Source organism: Phocoena phocoena, chromosome 1 (assembly GCF_963924675.1).
Source record: "Phocoena phocoena chromosome 1, mPhoPho1.1, whole genome shotgun sequence".
NCBI classification, from domain to species: domain Eukaryota; kingdom Metazoa; phylum Chordata; class Mammalia; order Artiodactyla; family Phocoenidae; genus Phocoena; species Phocoena phocoena.
In genome coordinates this window covers 107,882,150-107,906,354 of record NC_089219.1, presented here as the reverse complement: position 1 = coordinate 107,906,354, position 24,205 = coordinate 107,882,150, and the positions used below count along the sequence as shown (strand labels likewise).

At 44.3% G+C, this 24,205-nt stretch overlaps 2 protein-coding genes across 2 annotated transcripts; both read left to right on the top strand.

Annotated features, from left to right (window-relative positions):
* Window positions 1-534: 534 nt before the first annotated feature.
* On the top strand, window positions 535-2,025 carry ANKRD34A (ankyrin repeat domain 34A). The gene has a single exon (XM_065897344.1). It carries the CDS (start codon window positions 535-537, stop codon window positions 2,023-2,025), a length of 1,491 nt encoding a protein of 496 aa, XP_065753416.1.
* A 2,339-nt stretch (window positions 2,026-4,364) lies between these two features.
* Window positions 4,365-23,861, top strand: LIX1L (limb and CNS expressed 1 like). Its single transcript, XM_065887388.1, has 6 exons — window positions 4,365-4,718; window positions 13,338-13,501; window positions 15,993-16,133; window positions 20,591-20,686; window positions 21,003-21,080; window positions 21,636-23,861. The coding sequence occupies exons 1-6, from the start codon at window positions 4,427-4,429 to the stop codon at window positions 21,876-21,878; spliced, it is 1,014 nt and encodes a 337-aa protein (XP_065743460.1). The 5' UTR covers window positions 4,365-4,426; the 3' UTR covers window positions 21,879-23,861.
* Window positions 23,862-24,205: the final 344 nt, after the last annotated feature.

Sequence of the window (24,205 nt, the reverse complement as noted above, 5' to 3'; positions counted from 1 at the left end):
CCATTCAGTTTGTGGGGCTGTGGCAACCTAAAAGAGGTTAGGAATGGGACTGTGTGTGAATGTATGGGTGCATGTGTGTCGGGGGGTGGCGTTCAGCGTCCTAGGAAGGGGGATTCCAAGTACGGATAAGAAAAGGGGGATGCTGGAAAGGTCTGATAAGCCGTGGGGTGAGGGTGGCGGTGCGGATATCCCTGCGCGTGCACGTACGCATTTGCACTGGCGCTCGTCCTTCAGTGCGGGTGCACCCTTCCCACCTCCTCAGGCATGCGCTGGGGGGATGGGGGCGGCTCAAGGCAGGAGTTAGAAGAAGGACTGTGTGCAGTGCCGGGGAGATCTCCCCCGCCCCACGCCGATCCTTCCACCAGTGCCTCAGTTTCCCTGCCTGAATCAATAAATAAGATCTTTCTCTTTTTTGCAGGGATTGGCTTCGCCACTGAGCCTTCGGGCCTCTGCCAGCCACCACCCCCACTCCCCTAGCCGTCCTCGGCAGGTCCCAGTCCCGGCTCCCTCGGTGCTTTCGCCCCAGCGGCGGCTATGCTGCACGCCGAGGGCCACGCCCTTCTTCGGGCCGTGGGTCAGGGTAAGCTACGCTTGGCCCGTTTGCTTCTGGAGGGGGGCGCCTACGTGAATGAGGGTGATGCCCAAGGGGAGACTGCGCTAATGGCGGCCTGTCGGGCCCGCTACGACGACCCCCAGAACAAGGCGCGCATGGTACGCTACCTTCTGGAGCAAGGCGCGGACCCCAACATCGCAGATCGCCTAGGGCGCACGGCGCTTATGCACGCTTGCGCCGGCGGCGGGGGCGCAGCGGTGGCCTCCCTGCTCCTTGCCCATGGCGCAGACCCTTCAGTCCGAGATCACGCTGGCGCCTCGGCGCTTGTCCACGCCCTGGACCGCGGGGATCGCGAGACCCTTGCCACGCTGCTGGACGCCTGTAAGGCCAAGGGCACGGAGGTCATCATCATCACCACCGACACCTCGCCCTCGGGCACCAAGAAGACCCGGCAGTATCTCAATTCCCCACCGTCCCCGGGGGTGGAGGACCCCGCTCCCGCTCCTCTTAGCCCGGGGGTCTGCACGTCGCCGTCGGAAATCCAACTGCAGACTGCAGGAGTAGGAGGACAGGGATTGTTATCCCCTCGCGCCCAGGAAGAAGAGGAGAAGCGGGACGTATTTGAATTCCCTCTTCCTAAGCCCCCCGATGACCCCTCCCCTTCTGAGCCACTCCCCAAACCACCCCGTCATCCTCCAAAACCACTCAAAAGGCTCAACTCCGAGCCTTGGGGCCTAGTGGCCCCTCCCCAACCGGTCCCTCCTGCCGAAGTGAGGCCGGGGATTGAGCGCCTGACCACCGAATTCAACGGCCTGACCCTGACAGGTCGACCGCGTCTTTCCAGACGTCACAGCACTGAAGGCCCAGAGGACCCGCCCCCGTGGGCGGAGAGAGTGACGGGTGGGGGTCCTCTCTCGCGCCGAAACACAGCGCCAGAAGCTCAGGAGCCTGGCCCCCCTTCAGGGCTGAGGCAGAAACTGAGCCGCATGGAGCCGGTGGAGCTCGATATCCCCGGAAATCTTTGCCCCGACTCGCCGGAGTGCAGCCGCCCGTCCCTGGAGCGCCGCAGATACAGCGCCTCCCCGCTGACCCTCCCTCCAGCCGGCTCTGTTCCCTCCCCGCGCCAGTCCCAGGAGAGTCTGCCTGGGGCTGTGTCTCCGTTGAGCGGGCGGAGGCGGAGTCCAGGGTTGCTGGAGCGGAGGGGCTCGGGGACGTTGCTTCTGGACCACATCGCGCAAACACGGCCTGGTTTCCTGCCCCCGCTCAATGTCAGCCCCCACCCTCCCATCCCTGACATTCGCCCCCAACCCGGAGGTCGGGCGCCTTCGCTGCCCGTCCCTCCCCAGGCGGGGGCGCCAGGCTCTCCCAGGACCAAGCGCAAGTTGGTGAGGCGCCACTCCATGCAGACTGAGCAGATCCGCCTGCTAGGGGGCTTCCAGAGTCTAGGCGGGCCAGGGGAGCCTGGGCGATGAGAGGAGTGAGAGGAACCAAGGAGGGTGGGGATCAAGACCTTGGGAAGGGTGGAAGAACCAGCTCACACACACACCTCGGACATAGGGGTCTGTTGCATGTGCTCATGGGCTCGGCGCACGCACACATGGGTAAACATGTGTCTACAAGCACAGTACTTGCACTTGCAGGGAAGGGTAAGTACTCTTATTTATTGGTCATATAGACACATGCACTCATGCCCTGGCCACTTCACATGCACATGGGAATTACTCACACACCGGACCATTTGTGCTAGGGCCCCAAAAGGGTCCCAAGCTCACTTGCATTTGTTCAGAAGCGTTAGGGAGCCCCTACTTATGAGTAGTATCCAATCTCTGACCTCCTGCAATAGTAACCCCTTCCTTTCCATGTATGCCCTGCAACACAGCCCACTCATGATTTTGGACACTCTACCCTCTTCGTGAATATCCCACCCCATTCTACAGGTCTTGCTTCTCTCTCCAGGCTTGGCTCCTTGTTCACACCCTGCTTCCAGCCCTAACCACTTTTCAGGATATCTTCTTCACTCTCCTTGGGAATTTGCTGCAGCAATCCCCAGCCTCAGTTCTGCTGCTGCCCTTCCTGCTCTCAGCTTTACTTCTCAGCTTTCTGCTTTTTCTTCCCATCCTGTTCCCCCAACCAATACAACAGGTTGTCTCATTTTTCCAGGAGGTGGGTCATGGGCTCTAAGCTGCTGTTCTGTCTGTCTGAGCCTATGAACACCCCCACAGGTAGAAGTGGGGAGTAACCCTAACTCACTCCTCTCTCCACTCGACATATCAAATAAATGTGTTCAGAAGTCTCTGTTTGGTCACTTCTGCTGGGGGTGGAGGGTGTGGGGAATGAGGAATAGGGAGGGAGGGTGATGCTAACTATAGCTATAACGATCTAGGGGATACTTCGAGGTTCCAGCTATCTTCTTTCCAGGAGACCAACTGTGGTTGTAGAAGAAAAGGCAAGTGTCCCATGTCCTGAAGGTTTTATGCCATCTGATAGGTTTTCATTTCCCTCAGTCTCCCCTATGTCCATCCTCAAATTCTTTAACTTAAGATTCCTACAAAGAATCCCTCCCTCCACCATCAGCAGATATATCCCAATAGGTTAACGGTCCCTCTTTCAAGCTTTCTATGTCTTGACCACTCACAGTTTTTCCTTGGGGGCCTAACTTTTATCTCACCAGGTGCATTTCATTTTCTTCTACTTCTTGCTTCTGTTTTCTGTTTCCGCATCCTTGAGTTCTGAGCCACTGTAGGGTGGAGAGAGAGAGTGAGAGAGGAATCGTATAATCTCGCCTAGGTAAAAATGGTATGATAGTCAACTGACAAACAGGGTGTGTGTGTGTGTGTGTGTGTGTGTGTGTGTGTGCGCGCACGCGCGCGTGCACGCGCACGTGTGCATGTAAGAGTAATTGGAGGAACCCAGCCTGACAGGTACCTGTGAACGAAGGTACCTGTCTTAATCTGTCCCCCTGGACCTTTCAGCTTGCTGGTTTTCTTCCTATAATCTAACTCTCCCTTGCTCTAATGAGAGGTATGGGAGCAACCCATTCTACTCTTCCTTACTCCCTCCCTCAACCTAGAATAGGTGAAATCAGAAAATGCCCCAACGATGTGGTATAACGAAAAGATTAAAATATTGGGGATCAGAAGATCTATGTCTGAACCCTCCTTTGCCATCTTCTGGCTATTTAATTTTGGACAATTTATCTAGCCTCTCTGTCAGTTTCTTTATCCGTAAAATAATAAAGTCTAGTTAGTGATTGTGACTATTAATGACAGTGCACTAAAGTACATTGTATAGTGTCTGACAAACTGTAAGTATATGCTCATTAAATGCCAGTATCTTTCCTTGCTTTAGCTCCACCACCAATTGCATATGATCTTGGACAAGTCACGTCACTTCTCTGAGCCAGTTTCCTCATCTACATCTGTAAAATGAAGTGGTCGGACAAAGGCTCTCTAAGAATCCTCTCACTCTGTCTACAGTTCTCCCCAGCCATGCATCCAGGCCTTTTTTTTTTTTTTTTTGCCTCTAGCCTCGGCCCTGGGGTCTGGCCCGCTTTCTAGTACTCCCCACAGGACTCCCAAAGACGCGCCCAAGCTAAGCCTCTCCAGTATAGAGGATATCGCTTTTTCTCTTTGTAATTGGTTGCTCAGAACCTCCGCCCTCCTCAGTAATTTGCCTATGGCGGAGCGGCAGCCGGCCAGCTCCCGCCCCCTCTCTGGTGATTGGCATAGGACCTGGCTCACCCCCGCCCCCGCGTGACTGACGGCTGGGCTCCGGCACCTCCTTCAGTCCCTGGGCGCTCGCTGGCGGGGGAGGCTGGGACCGTTAGCTCGCCAGGCTGGCAGGCTCTGGACCGCTACTCCACTGGCGGCCGGGATGGAGACGTTGCGAGCGCAGCGGCTGCAGCCTGGAGTGGGCACCAGCGGGAGGGGCACTCTGCGAGCGCTTCGGCCCGGAGTGACTGGGGCCGCTGCAGCCACCGCCACACCCCAGGCGGGCCCCCCGCCGGCCCCGCCGCCCCCCGCACCGCCCCCGCCGCCTCTGCTCCTGTCTGGGGCCGCCGGGCTGCCGCTGCCCCCCGGCGCCGCCGGCAGCCCCGCAGTGCTGCGGGAGGCCGTGGAGGCCGTGGTGAGGAGCTTCGCCAAACACACGCAGGGCTATGGCCGAGGTGAGTCTGCGGGGTCTGGCCTCCTGTGGGACACCCTCTCTGTAAGGGAGCTTTACTCCCACAGTCCTTTGGATCGCTTTTCCTGGCGCAGAGCCTTCACATGCATTTCCTTTTGGGGAGTTTCCTTCTGGGCTACACACACACACACACACACACACACACACACACACACACAGACTCGCACACGCACAGACGCACACATTCATACACACGTTTAAGCCTCCCACCCCTCCCCTTTATTGAGTTACTACTATGTTCTCCAGGGACCCCTTTTTACAGGTATAACCCTCTTTTCTATCCAACCTTTTCTCCTTTAGAAATGGAATTCCTCCTGTAGCTTAATGCCTTAACATCTCTCTGCCTTTAGTCCCAGTTGTGTGGGATCCTATCCTTTATCTCAGATCCAAGACATTTCTCATCCATATCCTCTCAATCTTCTGTGATCTCAGCAATTCCTGGGTTCCCTGCTAATTTACTCCATCTCCTTAACCTTGACTTTTAAATTCTTTTCTTACTTATGTCACTCTGAGATTTCCAATGCAACTTCAGATTTGCTGGGGAATTAGGCAGTGCTTTCACAAGTTCGCTATAATTGTGCCTTTAAATCTGGACCCATACCATTGAGCCCACACCAGCTTCCTGTGACTTAATACCTCTTTGGTGTCTTTTTAAGTATGGAGCCTCACAACTCCAGCCTCTCTGTCTGGCTGGCTCTGTTTTCCTGGCCCTTGCCCAGGAACTGAGGATAAATCCCAGGCCTTGGCTCTCTCAATGTTAAATTCAGTGGAAATGAGCCAGGCAGAAGCCCTATTTCCATTAGAAATCTTCATCTTAAAGATGTCTAATTTCCAGGGTTTCTGAAAAGGGGGATGTGAGAATTTTCTTTGTTGTTTTTGTTTAACCAGTGCAGAATTTCCTGAGTTTGAGTTCCAGATTTATAGTGTACCAAGAAATATATAGTGAGCGGTGTGGGATACAGCATTCAGGTCTGGAATTTCTGAGACATCACTTCTCTCTGCTAGGCTAGGTCCTGCCTGACCTGGAAGTGACTATCTTTAATTTTCTAGTTTAACATTAATACAGAGAAAGGTTGTGGGGCTTTCTCTGTAGATAGTAATGACTTTTTTTTTTTTTCCCTCCCTGAGAAAGTGCAGTGAAAAGAGCACACACACAGGCTTTGGAGTAAGACTAGTCTGGATTAAATCCCAGATTAAATCTCTGTCACTTGCCAGCTGTGTCTCTGTGGAAGCAACTTAACCTCGCTGAGCTTCAGTTTCCTCAAGAATTATGATGTGGACTAAATGAGATATTGCACCTGACACATAATGGGTACTTTAAAAAATGACAAGTATTCTCTCAAATTTATTGGTTCATATTTCTTTGGGAAGAACACATCATTTTCTCTCATTGTTAAATCCTAACAGTGTAAAACCAATGGTGCCTATGAAAACAGATTTTTAGATCCATTTTGCTTTATATGCGCAATGATACATTTCCCATCAGTTTCCCTTTGTTCTTCAGCATTTTGAACTCCTACCGTGGGGCAGTCACTCTGCTAGGTGCTGGGAATGCAAATGCACATGATCCTGAAATTCATCATGAGGGAATATAATTGTTTTTCTAGTTTAATTCCTAGACTTCATAGAGCAATGTAATGGAATTGCCATTAGCTATTGTCCTGTTGCTTCAGGTCTCTTTTAAGTCGAGACCAAGGGAAGGTCTTTGCCTCTGGGCATAGGAGTAGCCAGGAGTGGGTGCCCTAAATCTGAAGCCGCCTTCTTAGAAGCTTATAGGTGTTTATTAAAATTGTAGAGGAGTGACAGTTTTCTTCTCTGGGTTACCTGGAGAGGCTCTTGTCTAAACTGAGCATCCTGTAAAACCTTTTTCATTTCCTTAGACAGGATGAGGGAACAAGGGGATTGTACTGACCAAGAGCAATCAGTCAGGATTCAGACTCTCCAGCAATTCTCCCCTCCAGCCTCCCTACCTCCCACCACAGTCCTTCTCATTATTCTTGAGTTTCTCATTTCCAGTCTGGGTGTCCAGCCAGTACTTTGGGAAAGTTTGGCAGATATTTTAGCTTCAGGCAAGCGGAATCTCTGCTGATTTGGCTCAGAAGTCCTTCACCACATGGAATCACTTATTCTGCTTCAATTAATAGGTAAAGCTGCCATTGGCATATGTCCACATACCTTTGTGACTGATGGCATGGTATTTGGGGGCTGGCTCTATTCCCCTGAATATAATTTACTTTAGTCGTTGCCCAGACCAGTCCTCAATCCAGCAATGCTTTACTGCATCATCTTCAATTCAGATCTTTCATCGTCTTCTTCCTGACTGCTCTAAATTTACCTTTGCCAGGCACAGTCTTTAGATCTACCTGACTCATGTAGGATCTCAGCATTTATTTTTTTTAAATTCTTCTGTCATTTCACTTGTTTGTCCTATATCTCTCCCCGCAGTCCCTGCCCAAGATACACACCTAGCTCAGTATGCTACAGGATCTTAATCAGTCTATAGGATTTGGAATCAGAGAACCTGGCCCTGTCAAATAGTGGCTGTGTGATCTTGGATAAATTACTTTAATCTCTCTAGGCCTCATCTGTTCCATTCATTCATTTAACGAATATTTATTGATCACCAGTGGTGAACAAGACAGGTACTCAGTCCCTATCTTCATGGAGCTCACAGTCCACTTTATAGAGCCTCTGTGAGGATTAATGGTGCAATAAAACAGGATAGTACAACAGAAAGAGGGTTGGTTTTGGAGGCAAACAAACCTTGGTTCTAAATCCTGGTTCTGCCACTGTGGCCTGTTCCTTAGCTTGTTCACCATTTGTGCAATAGCTATTATAATACCTATCTTAATAGTTCTGCATGGATTAAATGAGATAATGAATGTAAAGCACACAGCACATAGTACTCAGTGAGTGGCTGCTATTATTACGCACGTGGATATGCTTTGATAGCTGTGCATTTGATAGGTATTGTTAGCATTACCATTTCCTTTGCCCCTTTTTCCGCATGGCAATGGCTGACAGCTGGTAGTCTCTAAGCAGGCACGATTGCCTGAATGACCAAGTCACTTTCCTTGCTCTGTAACTTCTGTGTTGCCCTCTTCAAACCTATCTATTTTAAAATTATTGCTGTCCCTTTATATCACAATATGGTTACATGATTGGAAATTCTGCCCAGCTACTCCACTAGGCTGAACAAATGAATCTTGTGTGGTATTTTCTGTTTACAGTTTTTCCTTTCCCTCAGAATCACAGACAGCTTCTTTGTTGTAAGTGAGTATGTAGTTAAAATGATTGATCTGAATGTTTCTAATTTTTGGAACGTTGGATTAGACCCTGTATTACTTTCCTGTGGCTGCTGTAACAAATTGTCACGAACTTGGCTTAAAACAACAGAAATTTATTCTCTCACAGTTCTGGAGTCCAGAAGTTCAAAATCAGTATCACCGGGCCAAAGTCAAGGTGTCACAGCAGGTCTGTGCTCCCTCCAGAGGCTCTAGGGGAGAATCTGCTTCCTTGCTTCTTCCAGCTTCTGGGGGCTGCCAGCATTCCTTGGCTTGTGACTGCCTCATTCCAATTTCTGCCTCCATGTTCATGCTGCCTTCTCCTCTTCTGTGTTTCATCAAGTCTCCTTCCCTAAGGACACCCGTGATTACATTTAGGACCCACCAGAAATCCATGATAATTTCCCCATCTCAGATCCCTAACTTAATCACGTCTGCAAAATCGTTGCCACATAAGGTAACATTTACAGGTTCCAAGGATTAGGACATGGGCATCTTGGCAGGGGGCATTATTCAGCTTACCATAGTCCTCTCCCAAAGTCACATCACTTTTCAATCCTTCCCTTCCATCCCTTCCAGAGACTATGCACTGTGGGCTATTCAGGGATACCTTCTACAAACTGAAATAGGAAATGTCAGATGAAGTATTGTTAACCAGCTTCCCTATCTTCATAATAATGTGAATTAAGCCAGGCCAGACTATTCTCATCATCCTGTATGATCAGAGAGAACCTTCTCACTCACCTCTCAATTTCATTATCTGTTTATTATCTATTTATCCATGCTGCCCCACTACAAGATTGTATTTATTTTTATAAAATTTTTATTATAGTTTCACGTGGTGTTTTATTTAATTTTTAAAAAAATATTTATTTATTTAGCTGTGCTGGGTCTTAGTTGCAGCAAGTGGGATCTTCATTGCAGCATGCAGGCTTTTAGTTGCAGCATGCAGGATCTACTTCCCTGACCAGGGATCAAACCCAGGCCCCCTGCCTTGGGAGCATGGAGTCTTAACCACTAGACCACGAGGGAAGTCCCCTTGTGTTGTTTTAATGTTTTTACTCTGCTGGGTATACAATCTGTCTGTCTTGCCTCTTAGACATTCATCTAATATTTTATCTCCTAAGGAAAAACCAAAAGTATTATCTTTCTTGTTGTTGTTCAACATTATGGTACAAGCACTTAAATATTCCTCACTATCTTGGTCTTTCGTGTCCCTTTCAGCCCAGCATCCACCAGTGACTTCCAAAAATTAATTGTAGCTGTCAGATATGTATGTCTCAGTAATTGCTACCCTCCTACCTCACTGTCCCTTTAACCATCCTTATGTAAACCATTATATCCATGATTCCTCACTGAAAATCTGATCAAAACTATGAGCACCCTCCCTACACCCCCCCACACACACATACTCATACGCACACACACACACATGCTTAATTTTACTTAGAGTGTTAGGGGACTTGTGAACCCCCACGAAGTTCAACCATGGACTGGACCTTGGACCCTGGGTTAAGATTCCCAAATTGGAAAAACCATGGGCATCAGAATTTCTACTTTCATGCCCCACTTCTGCCACAGCTATGTGACCTCAACCAAGTCATTTCTTAGCCTGACTTGGACTAGATAATCTCTAAAGTCCCTTTCAGCTCTAGAAATGAATGAGTCTTATGAGCATTTTCAAACGTAGATCACAATTCATTGCTTTTTTCCTGATCACTTTGCCCAGTTTCTCATTTCATGCTCACATTTCTGAAATAAGACTCCCTGTTTCATTTGGCTTTGAGTAATCATTTAAAAATAGTCCTGTACTCTGTGCCAAAAGAGATTTAACTGGACATGGAATGGACATATGCTTTTTAATAGGACCTTCCCCATTATAGCAGTCTCCTCCCCTTCCTCTTTATTTCAATATTCTCCCCGTTGTTTGCATGTCAGGAGAGCTGTCACCCAGCACATTGTGCTAAATTGTCTCAAAGAGGGAACTGGGCCTGAAAAGATCTCAATGAAAAGAACAAGGGTGGCTAAGCTTTCTGGGCAGCAGTGACCTCTGAAGAGCCTCTGCTAAAACCAAGGGTGGGAAAAAGAGAGTTTTCTTTTCATGCTGTCTTTTAATGGAAGAATGAATATTTTTAAAAGTCAGTTAAATGTAGAGTATTAGTAAAGAGCTTATGCTGCTTTTCAAACCCTGGCTGGTACATGGAGTGCTTGCTTCAGTTGCAGAGCAGGTAAGATAAGTTATTATTGGCCACTAGCTTTTGAACACCTTCCTGGCAGGGAATGTATGTTATTCATCTTTGCGTCTCTAATGCCTAGAATAGAGCTATGTACCTATTAAGTGCTCAAATTTTTGTTTAATGTGTGTGTGGCAGCCATGAAAACGTGTTTAATATCTCTAGCTGCCGGGAGCATAATTGACTGACAGCCTTAAACTGCTGTCCCCTCTGAGTTCATCACCACATTTGCACTGAGGCCACACATCCTGCAGGCTGCTCCCAGTCAATGACTGAGCACAGCAGGGGTACTAACTCAGGCACATCCTAGTGAGATGTGGGATTCCTTTGGCTTGAGGACTTCCTACTGGCCTGGCCAAGCCTTTCTTGGAACGGTGCTGCAGTGTGAGACTCACATATCCAAACTTCCTGCCTTCCCTTTCTCCTTCCACAGGTGTCAGACCTAGAACATGGTCTGAAGGTTCTCCCTTCTCCTGCTTCCTCCCCAGTAAATCTCTTGCCTGTCTGTCCCATCTTGGTGTCTTCTCCTTGTCAGATCTTAACTAATGTAATATAATAGAATTAACGAGTCCTTGTTGTAACTAAGAGTAGAGAGTGGTCATGTTGGAAGATATTGGAGAATGTGTGTGATGAATCTTTATTACGAGGCTTTAGTTAAAGCCATTTGAAATGTTCGGAACCTTAGAGTCAAAGAGATCCTTTCTAGGCCTTCCCTGGTGGCGCAGTGGTTGAGAGTCTGCTTGCCAATGCAGGGGACACGGGTTTGAGCCCTGGTCTGGGAAGATCCCCCATGCCACGGAGCAACTAGGCCCGTGAGCTGCAATTACTGAGCCTGCGCGTCTGGAGCCTATGCTCCGTAACAAGAGAGGCTGCCATAGTGAGAGACCCGCAAGTGAAGAGTGGGCCCCGCTTGCTGCAACTGGAGAAAGACCTCGCACAGGAACGAGGACCCAACACAGCCATAAATAAATAAATTAAATTAAAAAAAAAAGATCCTTTCCAAAAACAAACTGATTTATCCCTCCTTCCATTTAAAACTCTTCAAGAGATTTCCATTGCTCCTAGGATAAAGCCAATATTCTAACATGACCCACCAGGTCTGACCTGATCTGGTCCCTGCTTTTGTGTGTGTGTGTGTGTGTGTGTGTGTGCGTGCAACCTCACCTTGCATTTATACTACCCCTCACTCTCTCTTTTCTGGCCACACTAGTCCCTTTCTTCACCATATTTCCTGCTGCTGCAGAGCCATCGTACATGCTATTCCTTCTGCTCAGAGCACTATTCTCTCACCTTTTTGCCTAGGGAATTCGTACTTATATCTGAGCTTAAATATTACCTTGTCAGGGTAGCTTTCTTTGACCTTCTTAATTAGTCAGATGCTCCTACATTTACCACTCCTTTATAGCATTTATCACTGTTGCAATTTTTCATTTGTAAAAATTGTATGGTGTATGTGTATGGTTTTGCTCACTATTGTAACAGCCTAGCACGCAGCACACAGTCTAGCACAGAGTAGGTACTCAATACATATTTGTGGAATAATTGAATCCAAGTATTGAGGGATGAAGGGAACTGTTCTGGAATTTCTGGAATACACTGTCAAGTCTGGAGTTTGATTTTACCCTATATACAACTAATAACATAGCCGGTTACTGTTTCATGGATGCTGGCAGAAGTCAAGAGACTTCTGGGTCAGAGACAAAGGACTTTATTACTCATAGAACAGCAAGTAGCATGAGCATCCTGTTTTTTTGCATTGGTTTCCCTTGTCTCCCAAGTCTGATGTGGAGGGCTCAGGTGGATGCTTACAGGCCATGGGTTGCATTACAGGAGAGGAACACTGAGCTTGGGGAACCTGCCATTTTATAGCAAACAATAAGCAAGCTTGTTCTTTGTCCCAGAGGGAGATATTACTTCATCCCTCAAGGTTTCTTGCTGCAAATTAAATCCTGAGAAAGGGCCCAAGTAAGGAGCAGTCAGGGCCTTGAAATCTTGGCATACCTAGCAAGATGGAAAGTAGTGCGGGAGACCTGTGGAGGAGTGTTTCCCAATATACAGTCCTTCCAAAGATCATTTATGCCTAGGGAAAGCCTCAGAATTCATTCCCTTCCTCCCTTCCCTCCTTCCTTCCTTCCTTCCTTTCTTTCTTTTTTCTCTCTCTCTTTCTTTTTCTTTCTTTCTTTCTTTCTCTCTCTCTCCCCCTCCCTCCCTTTCTCTCTCTTTCTTTCTTTCTCTATTTCTTTCTTGCTTGCTTGCTCTCTCTCTTCTCTCTTTCTTTCTCTCCCTTTCTCTCTCTCTTTCTCTCTCTCTGTCTCTCTGTCTCTGTCTCTCTCTCTCTCTCTCATATATATATATAGTATACACATAGTATTCCAGAATGGAAAAGGAATCTATTCATGGGTTTGCTCACCAGAAGCACAGCCTTGAAAATGGCTAATAGGGCCATATTTCCTTGAGTGACAGTATTATATAATTGACTCTGGAACATTGACTCTGGAACCAAGACTGCCTGGGTTTGAGTTCTTGCTCTTCTGCTTTCTAGCTGTTATATCCTTGGGCAAGTTATTTAACCTCCCTATGTCTCATTTCCCTCATCTGTAAAATGGGGAAAATAAAAGTACCTGCCTCATAAGATTGTTGTGAGTAAATAGGTAAAGCACTTGGAGAAAATGTGACATACAGTAAGTGTTCAGTAAATGTTAGCACTTATGATCATGGTGGTTATTACTCTTCTAGGCCAGCTGACCAATTGTGGAATAATCTACTTCATCAGTCAGTGATAATGGTATGCTGACCTTGGAAACTCTGGCCTCCAATATTTATGCTATTCTCCTTTGGTGTCTAGGACTAATCAAAGGTGAACTAGGGAAGTAGCGGAGGAGGGCAGGCATACTCTGGTCTTCCTATGCAAATGGACTTAATCACAGCGTAGGCCTATTAATTAAAATGCTTTTAAATGGTAATAGGTAGGGAGCTGAGGGGGCTAGAGTCTTAATGTAAGTACAGGTTACAGATACTGTATTGAGGCAGAGCACTGCTTGGAAGTGTTCTTACTGCTGAACTTAACTGCTTCTCTTTTTGTAGTGAATGTGGTGGAGGCACTTCAGGAATTCTGGCAGATGAAACAGTCCCGTGGGGCTGACTTGAAGAATGGGGCTCTCGTGGTTTATGAGATGGTTCCCTCCAACAGCCCTCCCTATGTCTGCTATGTCACCCTGCCTGGGGGAAGTTGCTTTGGGAGTTTCCAGGTAAGAGTTCTGAGGCAGCAGTAGCAAAGATAAACGCTTAGGTGCTACTAATGTCTTTCTCTATCACTTTGGCCATTAAATCTCTATCCAAAGTCACATATTTGAGGACTTGGACCAATTCTGGGCAAATCATTCTGATAAGCACCTGAGGCTCATCTGAGCAGAAAAAACCTCAGGAGCATGCTTTTCTTTTAACCACACTCAAATTCAAAGTGGGTTTGAGTTTTTGAAGGCTGAAAGAAAAGCAGACTACTAGCATCTAACTCACGTTCTAATCTGGCTTCCCAACTTCCTGCTATCTCTTTTTGAGGACGTAGAATAATACTCATTGCCCCCGGTACTTTTTCATACCACTATCACTAAGGAAAGCAATGTTTGAGTTCTCTAAGAGATCAAAGGAGAGGGACTATATATGGTGGAAATAGTACTCACCTAAGCGTTAGGAGATCCAAATTCTTGTTCCCCTGACTGCTAACAGGGCAAGTCGAGTAATTTCTCTGGGCCTCAGTTTCCCCATCTATAATATGAAGGAGATAGATTAGATTATTTCTAACCAGTGTTTCTGGTACTAGCATTCTACAGTTATATGAAAGTCCTGTAGTATATGATTATGAAAAGCGTTGATGCTATTACAGGGTAACGAGAAATTTGACTAGTGTGGATATTATCATCAAAGATGGATTTTTCACATTGCAGATAGGAAGGTAGCCTCCTGAAATGTCAACTTAGAGCCTGAGTAGGAATTTAGAGAAGAGACTAGACAATTTTGTTCTGTTTTCTGTATGGTTTGTATAACCCTTAGACAAAGTTATACCCTCTGCTCTGTGCTTCCATAGTGCCTTGAACTTCCCCTATCATATCATTTATCAAAACATATCGTAATTGACTGTTTCTCTCTCCTAGTGGACTATGCTCCACGGAGGCAGAGGTAGTGTCTGTCTTCTTTCTTGTTCAGCTTTAAATCTCTACCATCAAACTCAGTGCCCAGCAGAGAATAGAAACTTAATAAATCTGTTGCATGAATGAGTGCCATTGTAGCTCAGTTCCTGCCTCAAACGGAAACAAACCTAAGGAAGCTTCATTTCAAATCGGGTGACTAAATTTTTCTCTCAGAGCCCCAGCCATTTCAGAGAAATAAACATATGCCCAAGATGACTAATGTTTATCTTTTGCTACTAGAAAATAAGACCATTCCTTCCTTTTCCCACCTCATCATACTGTTGATTAAAGATTTCATAATTTTATGGGGATGCCCCAAACTGGACCATCAGAGTAATTTCATTTCTGTTATTTCCTGAAAGAGTAGAATTATCTATCTTGGCCCCTTTTAGCTTATATCTTTTATATCCACTTTGGCGGGTGAAATTTCTCCTGGTGGTTTTCTTCACAGATGACTTTTCAGAAAGAGCACTATATAGTAGAAAGAGCAGCAGGCTAATGAATAGTGAGAGACGTGGAAACAGAGAAACTGAATAAGCAAGAAGACAGGGTTAATGCACAAAACTCCATATGTTGTTTCAGAGAGACCTGTCAGCTAAAGGAAACTGGGAATTACTGATATTAAGGATGGTTAAGTAGCAAACATAACCTGGTCTACTTTTTAAAACTATAACATCACTTTCTTCCTTTTCTCTCATCCTAATCACAAATGACAGAGGGCACAGAGGCCTTTGAGGCAGCCAGTGAAGTTGAATTATAAAGGTGGCTAGGGATCTGAAGTTGAGTGATTTAGGACTTTCGAAAATCAGGCTTGTTCTGTGATACTGCATATGTTGGATACAATGGAAAAACATGAATTAAGTTAGGTTTTCTTGTTTTCCTCGGGTCAGCTTTCCTTTCCCTAGCCACCTCTCTTCTCTTTGCTTCTACTGGGAGCGGGTGGGGGAAGACTATAAAATCCTTCCTCAGACCTTAGACTCTGTTCAGGGATAGCTCCGTAGCTCACTACATTATTGGGGGAACTGCCTGCACATAGCTAAAAGAAAAGTCCAAGAATCCCAAATGGGTGCTTCTGTTAGAGACTAGAGGGCTCCTCTGCAGAAGCAGCTTAGACATAGCTTTGTTCTCATCTTAGGTTATCTAGAGGGATGAAAAAATTCTTGCCTGTCTGCAGAATAAGAGAACAAGATACAGATTTCTAACAGACTGGCCAGAATCTGGCTTTTGAGTAATTAATTCTCTTGACAGTTTAAACAGGGGTATTTTTCATATCCAGTGATTGTATGCTGACCTCAGCAGTCTTCTTCATCCTGCATTCAATTTGGTATGAGCTACAGCTGTCTCCAGTTCCTTAATGACTTCAGGATGTTGAATCAAATTTATGTTTCCAAATGCCCCAACCATTTTACAATAAAAACTTTGGAGGGTGTGTTGAACAAACTGATTTCGCCAAAGAGTATCCAAGTGTCTTCTATCCCAAGTGTTTCCCTCCCACTTTTCCTTCCTCTCTCAGATACACATGCGCACATATTTTCTCTGTCTCCCTGCCTAGTTTTGCCCCACAAAAGCTGAAGCCCGGCGGAGTGCTGCAAAGATTGCGCTAATGAACTCTGTGTTTAATGAACATCCTTCCCGAAGAATCACTGATGAGTTCATTGAGAAGAGTGTCTCTGAGGCCCTGGCATCTTTCAATGTAAGTTACTTGGAGTTGGAAGGGAGGAGAGTGGGGGATGGGAGAATTGGCTGATTGGGAAATCTTGTATATTCCTGGGAAATAGCGTGTGAACTCTTGGTTTTCTTTCCTGTCTGCATTTCTGTTCTTTCTGTTTACTTTCTGTCAGTCTTTTGTATTATATGCTCCACATGTCTCAGTCTCTAATTCTATGTGTGTTTTTGTTTTTGTTATTTTGTCTCTTTCATTATGTCTTTTTGGTATCTAGAAACCTTTACTTCAAGATTTATGGAAGTTTAGAGGTATTACAAAATAAAAATTGAGCTTGAATTTCACTTTTCCCAATTTTGGTTTAAGACCTTAGTCCCTTCTTCCTTCACTATTCTTTTTTTTTGTGATTGTTTTTATTGTCACTTCTTTCCTGCCTCCATTACTTCATCATATTAATGAAGAACACTTTATAATACAAGTGTCTTGTCTTTTTACCTGTCTAGGAATGGGGAGTGTAATTTATTTACTCCCTTTAAAAAGAACATCTGTTCTTTAAATGATAATGATAATGAGGATAACCATAGCTAATCCTAACTGAGTATTTATTTTGTGCCAGGGACTCTGAGGGGATTTATATGTATTTTATCTCATTTTATCTTCACAACAATCCTATGAGGTGTGAGTACTACTATTACCCCTATTTTACAGATGAGGAAACTAAAAACACAGAAGTGAAGTTTTGCCTAAAATAATGTAGCTTGTAAATGGTAGAGCCAAGACTAGAACCCAAGTCAACTTACAGACTTTTCTAGCTTAGAGGTACATCTTAGAAATTAGCACTGCCTTCCTCCTCCCTCTACACACGACCATTGATAGGGAGATAAAGTCAGATCAATTTTCTGTTTATGTTTTCTTTGCATTTATGATGTAATTACATATACTAACTCCTTCAGTTATCTGTTTTGTAGATTAGTATTGAACACTCTGAATCATAATCCCTCTGTAGCCTAGGACCCATCTGTTTTTCTCCTATTACTTTTTGCCCCAGTCAGCAGTATCTGCAGGGAATAAAAACATTTTTATATTAATCAAATCAGTTAAAATTAAGAAAGCACATTTTTCACTCTTAAGTCACCTAGTGTATTATAAAATGAAACATTAGATTGGATTATAGAAAGCAGTGGTTATGAGCATGGGCTCTGAATTCATCGTTTTGAAATTATGGTTCTACTTGTTATGTGACTTTGAACAAGATATTTAATCTGTCTTGGTTTCCTCATCTGTAGAATAGGATAACAATTATACCTATCACATAGGATTATTGGATAAAAGAGAATATGTTCCAGCACTTAGTACATGTTATCTGTTTAGGTGCCTTTAGATGCAAGTAATAGAAAATCTCACTTCAAGTTGACTTAATAAATAAAGGAAGGAAATGTATTATCTAACATGATAAGAAGTCTAGAAGTAGGGCAGATTTCAGGGCTAGATAATTCGATGGATCAAGAATGTCATCATCTAGGATGGCAGCCCCAACCTGGACTTCAAGCCTGAAGAACAGTCCCATTTTGACATAAAGGACGAGTTCTGATGTCCTATCTGTAGGAGCACACTCTTGGGAGGGTCTGGCAAGGAGACACTCAGGTGCAAAATCTCCCGCAAAATTGGCTGCCTGGGACTCTGGTCACTGAATCTGAATAAAGCAGACATTTAACCTGGGGAAAAAAAAAAGAATGTCATCATCTACTGGCCCAAATTCTTTCCATCTCTCAACTCAGCCATCCTCTAGATATTGGCTTTGCCCTTGGGCTGACTCCCCTCAGGGTACAAGACAGCTACAGAGTTCCAGTTGTTAAATACAGACAAAACTAAACTCAGAGACAGAAAGAGACCATCTTTTCTCGTGTCTCTTTAGTAGTAAGGAATCTTTTCCCAGAAGCTCTCCAGCAGAACTCCCCTCTACCACCCAATGCCCAGAATTCCCACCTTAAAACCAGTCACAGGCAAAAGGGATTAGGGTTTACCCACTGGAGTTAGGATAAAATCACTCTTCTCTGAGGCAATTGGGGGATGTATAGGCACTAGAATAAGATTAAGGTTCTTTAGTCAGGAAGAAGGAAATAGATACTGGATAGGTCACCAGCAGTGTCTGCTACAAAGTGTTTAAGAAATGTAAACTATTATTCTTCTCATGCCAGTCTTCTTTTTTGATTAACCCTCCAAATTGAGAACTTAATGGATTTCTCATTAATATCCCAATGGAATTCCCATACTCCAGAATAACAATTTTCATTTGGTCTTAGCCATGGGCAAAGAGTGATGTCCACATTCTTTGCTTTTAGCTTTTGTCCTTCAAAAGTCCTGAATCTGATACTATATTATGTCTTTTGACAAATCACCTAGCCTCTGTGGGTCTGAGTTTCCTCATTTGTAAAATAAGGAGGTTAAATTAAAATTAACTCTAATTCCTTTCCAATTATATTCTAATGTTCCTACCACTAATCAAGTATTCTGTGATTAAATGTTTATTGAATAAATGGAGCTCATATATCACCTTGTTAGGTGTAGAAGTGTCATATATGGTGGAACTTGCCAATGGTGGGTCATTCCACACTCGTGTACTCCAAATAGGTTACAGATGTGCCATGATATTGATCCCCTCAACTCTCAGGGGAATTGAACAAGGCCTAGGGCGCATGGACTCCTCTGCCCCACAGCCTCTGCTGGCAGCTGCTCTGCCAGCAGCCTTCTCTGTATATCCCAGTTGGCTGTACAGATAGGGTCATTATTTTCTTTGGGCCATATCATGGAAAAGTTTGGAGGTACTGAATAAGGTATCGCATTGAACTATTAAAGATAAAAATGAAAACTATTGCTTGCTTTAAAGCCCTAAATCCTAATGGCGAAAATTACCACCATTTTCCTTCCTGCCTCTAGATTTTCACTTCTAAATACAAATGTTGTGATCTTTGCTTCACCACAAAGATTAACTACATGTGGCATGATTGTTTCTCATGAGCCACAAAACAAAGTGGGTTGATTTTGAGTAGTTCTGACTTCTTGTTAATTCTAGCACAGTGAAAGCAAATAATAATAATAAACTAGCACTTATGGTATACTTACTAAGTGCCTGGCATTATTTTAGGTGTGATACATGTACAGTAAAACCTCATGATAAAGCATCCCACAATAAACTGAATTTGGATATAACTTGATTGGCTCCTGACCCCTATCCAGTCCCCTTGCTCAAAGAGAGCAGAATAAAGTTCTTATCTTGGGAGGTGGGAGGTGTGTGGAACTGGCTAGAAAGAGCAGGAAACCTCTCAGGAAGCAGGAGGAGAAAGTTGGATCCCTGTGTTCCCAGTAGTCTCCTGGCCTTATTCTTCTAGATCAGGTTGACAAAAGGGTCACTAGTAAACCAGGAGATGCCCTTATTTTGGGAGTCCCTGCAAGACCTAGGATCTGGAATTATCTCCAATAATATGAAACCACCACCAAATAGCACAAACCAGAGCCAGTACCTGAATGGATTTGGATTGTGTAACTGGACACCAGGTCCAATACAATAATGCACCCAAATTATATGATTGGAATTGTTAGACTGCATTTATCTCTTTTTAAGTTTAAATTTAAAAACTCTTTAATTCTTAAAACAATCCTGTAAGGTAGATCTATGATTGTTCTCATTTTACAGTTAAGGTAGCTGAGGAACAGAGAGGTTAAATAACTTCACCAAGGCCGCAAGACTAGTAGGAGCTCTAGTCCACGCTCTTAACTTCTATACTGTATTGTTTTTTTGTACACACTAGGCTTGCAGGTAGGACAATGTATCTTAGTTCTACCCCTGCGGGGTCATGTCGCCAGTAGAAGACACATGAAGCAAATGTCCAGGAGGCCAAACTGCTACCCAGAATTTGCCATGCTTATGACTTTTATTGTTGCCCTTTAAAATGCATTTGTCAATTGTCCTCTAGGCTAGTCCAATCCCGTATGCTGAACTCTGTTATTTTAGCTAAATCAGGACTCTTCTCTATGTTTCAGTGTTCCCCCTTTTGTAAAATAGGGAAAACCAGGTTGACTTTTCTCTGTCACCTAAGTTAAAATGTGTGGTGACTTTGGAGGCCTCTAGGACTGTGCTGACCAGCAGAATAGCCACTAGCCACATATAGCTATTGAGCATTTGAGATGTGGCTAGTATGAATTGAGATGTGCTGTAAGATGAAAGAGACACCAGATTTTGAAAACTTAGTACAAGAAAAAGATGTTTCATTAATAATTTTTATAATGATTATAGTTGAAATAATATTTTGAGTTTATTAGGTTAAATAAAATATGCTATTAAAATTAATATTTATTGTATATTTTTTACTGTAATGTGGCAACTACATTAAACATGTGGCTTACATTATATTCCTCTTGGACAGTGCTCTTTGAGGTGATAATCCTGAGTGAAAATCTATTTGTCTTTTCCTTTCCTCTGTTACCAGGGCAACAGGGAAGAAGCTGACAACCCAAATACAGGGATTGGTGCCTTCCGATTCATGTTGGAATCCAACAAGGGCAAGTCAATGTTGGAGTTCCAGGTACTATACTATTCTATCTACTTCCCTGGCTCTAATAACATGGGTCAGCCTACACACACACACACACACACACACACACACACACACATACACACGTGCGCACACCTCCTACTAACACTCAATTGGAAAGGAAGGCAGAAAAGGTTATAAGGATATTTTTCAAAATATAAATATCTTCCTTCCCCCAAAGATGTATCAGAGTTGGTATAAGAGATGCTGCCACAGCTACATTTTGTGAAAGTTTCCCCATTTAATTCTGATGCAACCCCCCAATATATATGCCACTGTCCTGGCACTTCATATTTTCTTCCTCCAGGAGCTAATGACAGTTTTTCAACTGCTGCACTGGAATGGCAGCCTTAAGGCCATGAGAGAAAGACAGTGCTCTCGGCAGGTAAGAGTTCCTATGGGTGAGGGGAGTCTGGCAGAAGGACTATTTTTTTTAAAAATATTTATTTATTTATTTTGGTTGCACTGGGTCTTAGTTGCAGCACATGGGCTCCTTAGTTGTGGCATGTGAACTCCTAGTTGTGGCATGCGAACTCTTAGTTGCAGCATGCACGTGGGATCTAGTTCCCTGACCAGGGATTGAACCCGGGCCCCCTGCATTGAGAGCACACAGTCTTAACCACTGTGCCACGAGGGACGTCCCAGAAGGACCATTTGGAGGTGGATGTTGTGTTAGAATAAGCAAGCCTACCAGGTTGTGAATCTTGAAAGCCTTACTTAAAGGCTTCATTCCCATAATCTTTCCTTTTAAAATCTTAACTGTGATTCTTTTACCTGCCTTGCTTCTCCCACCAGGAAATTCCCCATAAGAATCTCCTCAAAGGACTCCAGTGCTGACTTCAGTTACGACTCAAAGGCTGAGAGTTCCTAGTCCCAGTTGGGTCAATGTGGTATGAACCTTTACTTTGTCCGTGACTTTGACATTCCTCTCCCCCTCCAGGAAGTGTTGGCTCATTATTCACACCGGGCCCTAGACGACGATATTCGCCACCAAATGGCATTGGACTGGGTGAGCCGGGAGCAGAGTGTGCCAGGAGCGCTGTCTAGAGAGCTGGCCTCTACTGAGAGGGAGCTGGATGAAGCCCGGCTGGCAGGCAAGGAGCTGCGCTTCCACAAGGAGAAGAAAGATATTCTCATGCTGGCTGCTGGGCAGTTGGGCAACATGCATTCTTCCAGTTGCTAGGCATCTACCCACATACTCCCCATCCTCTCCAGGCCCGTTTTTTATATGTCCTTTCTAAGACTTAGTGTGATTTCTGTACATACTTTCTCAGTTTTATACTTTAAAATACATATATATATACATATATATATATATATATATATATGTATAAATTCTACACCTGGATTCCTATTTGCTGAGAGATCCCTTTTCTTACTTGTAGTTTTTGGATGTAGTTGCTTTTAAAACATCTCCACACCACTTTACAAGAAGAGCAGGCTGTCTTTGGAGCTTTGTTAGCTCTTACACTCCAGTAACTCTGTGTAGTCATTTCAATAGCACAGAGTGATTGACTAATTGTTCATGTCTCCTTCTTTTAAAATAACAGGGAGCTTGAATAAGGACTGTGTGCCCCACCCTCACCCTCATTCCTGCTTTCTCTTGGACCCAACAGGACATGAAAATGAAGACTTTGGCTTTGGTTTCTCTTGAGCTGGGGCTACTTGGTACCAAGTTGTTCCTCCAGTAACTAGATATTTCCTAACCTACACCCCCCGCCTCCACACCACTACCTTACTCCTCCTCTGCCTGCAAATGGTACTTCATTTTGGGGGCTTCCTTACTTTATTATTTGGAAGGAAGTGGAGATCTGGTTTCTTATTTTTAAAACAATTGCTGAGAAACTGCCCAGAAACAAGAGAGGGAGTATAAACACAATCTGTAGGGGTTTATCACCTATGTTGCTTCTGGGGCATGCATACCATACCATACCAGTAGTCCAGATTTCCAGTATACTCTACTGAAGGGGTCAGGGCTGAAGTTGCTTAACTTTCAGTATTCTTTTTTTACTCCTCCCCTGCTCACCTAGCTTAGTTATGCCCTGGCTATAGATCTTCCTGCCTGCAAAGATTGGTAGAAGATAAAGCATATTTCCCTCCTTTTTCTCCTCCCATCGTTCTTCTCTTTGGAAACATTATCTGTCCAATTTGGTGAGGGCTATGTTCCTCCTGCTCCCACGAAGTGGCTGCTGTTTACGACCTTAGATGTATATACCTTAGATTCACATTTGTTTTCCCTCTTTTCTTTCCTCTTCCTCCACATTGATTATTAGAGCATGAGTTGATCAGAAAAATTAGATGAGACTTTGGCATTATGGCACTTCCTCATTGGAACCATGAGAGACTGCAGGAGGGGAAAGAGAATCAATGATCAGCTACCTGTGTTTTTAATACTATTCTCTTCCCCCACCTCTTTCCTGGGTAAAATAGGAGAGAAATGATCTGGAGTACAGCTAAAGCATTTCCCTTTGGGAGAATTTTTTGTAGGTCTCTCTAAGATATATTTTCTCCTTGTTTCTGTAATCACCTTTATACTATATTATAGCTCAGTGCACTTCCTAAACTGAGTTTGGGAAATTAATGTTCCTGCAATTACATTTTCCATTTAACAGTTATACACTTTGCTTTTAGAAATGCGTTAGGAGACAGGCTACAGTTTGCTTTTTTGGATCAGATAGGGAAAAGATGAAAGTCAGCTTTCTTGCTTTTGAAATCATCTTAGTGACCAGTACATATGGGATCAGAGGCAAGGAATCTAGCAACAATTGCATTAGTGCTTGAAAGGGATTTCCTTGAATTCTCCAAGCTCCATCTCTGTATTCCATGAAGCACATGTAGGGTTGGAGCAGAGGCTCCTACATTAAATAATAGGTGTGTCTATTCAATTTTTATTGATATTTATAATCCAGATATCATAAACCCTCATTTCTCCTTTGCTCTTTTCTCTGGGAAGTGTTAAGGGGTGTTGAGTTATGGGAAGAACTTGTCTTTGCACCTCCTGGATTATTTTTCTCAAATACCAACCAGTAAGATCCCAAAGAACTTGAGAAAAATTGTTCCCTGATCTGTCTACTTTTGGTGTTAAAGTTTTACTTACCTTTTAGTACTTTCTATGTATTTTATATGTATAATTTTATACAATTAAAAATAGATTTTTGTCTAGTGAGCCAGATTGATTCTTTCTTGAGACCTATGTATCAGAGGAGCTCTAAAATGACCCTTTCTTTAACATATATATGAAAAAAGAACTTTTCTTAGTATTTTTTTGGTGGTAGAAATAAGGTTGTACTGCTGGGGGGAGGCCTCTGCCTCTGCTTCTCCAGACATTTGAGGAGCCTGAATTTTGTTCTTGGCCCTTTCTCCTGAAGCTCTACCCATTCCGCTGGCAGTCGTACCCACTATCATACAATGCTCAAAACTGTTCCTCTCACCCCAAACTGTTTTTTTTCTTTTGCGGTACGCGGGCCTCTCACTGTCGTGGCCTCTCCCGTTGCGGAGCACAGGCTCCGG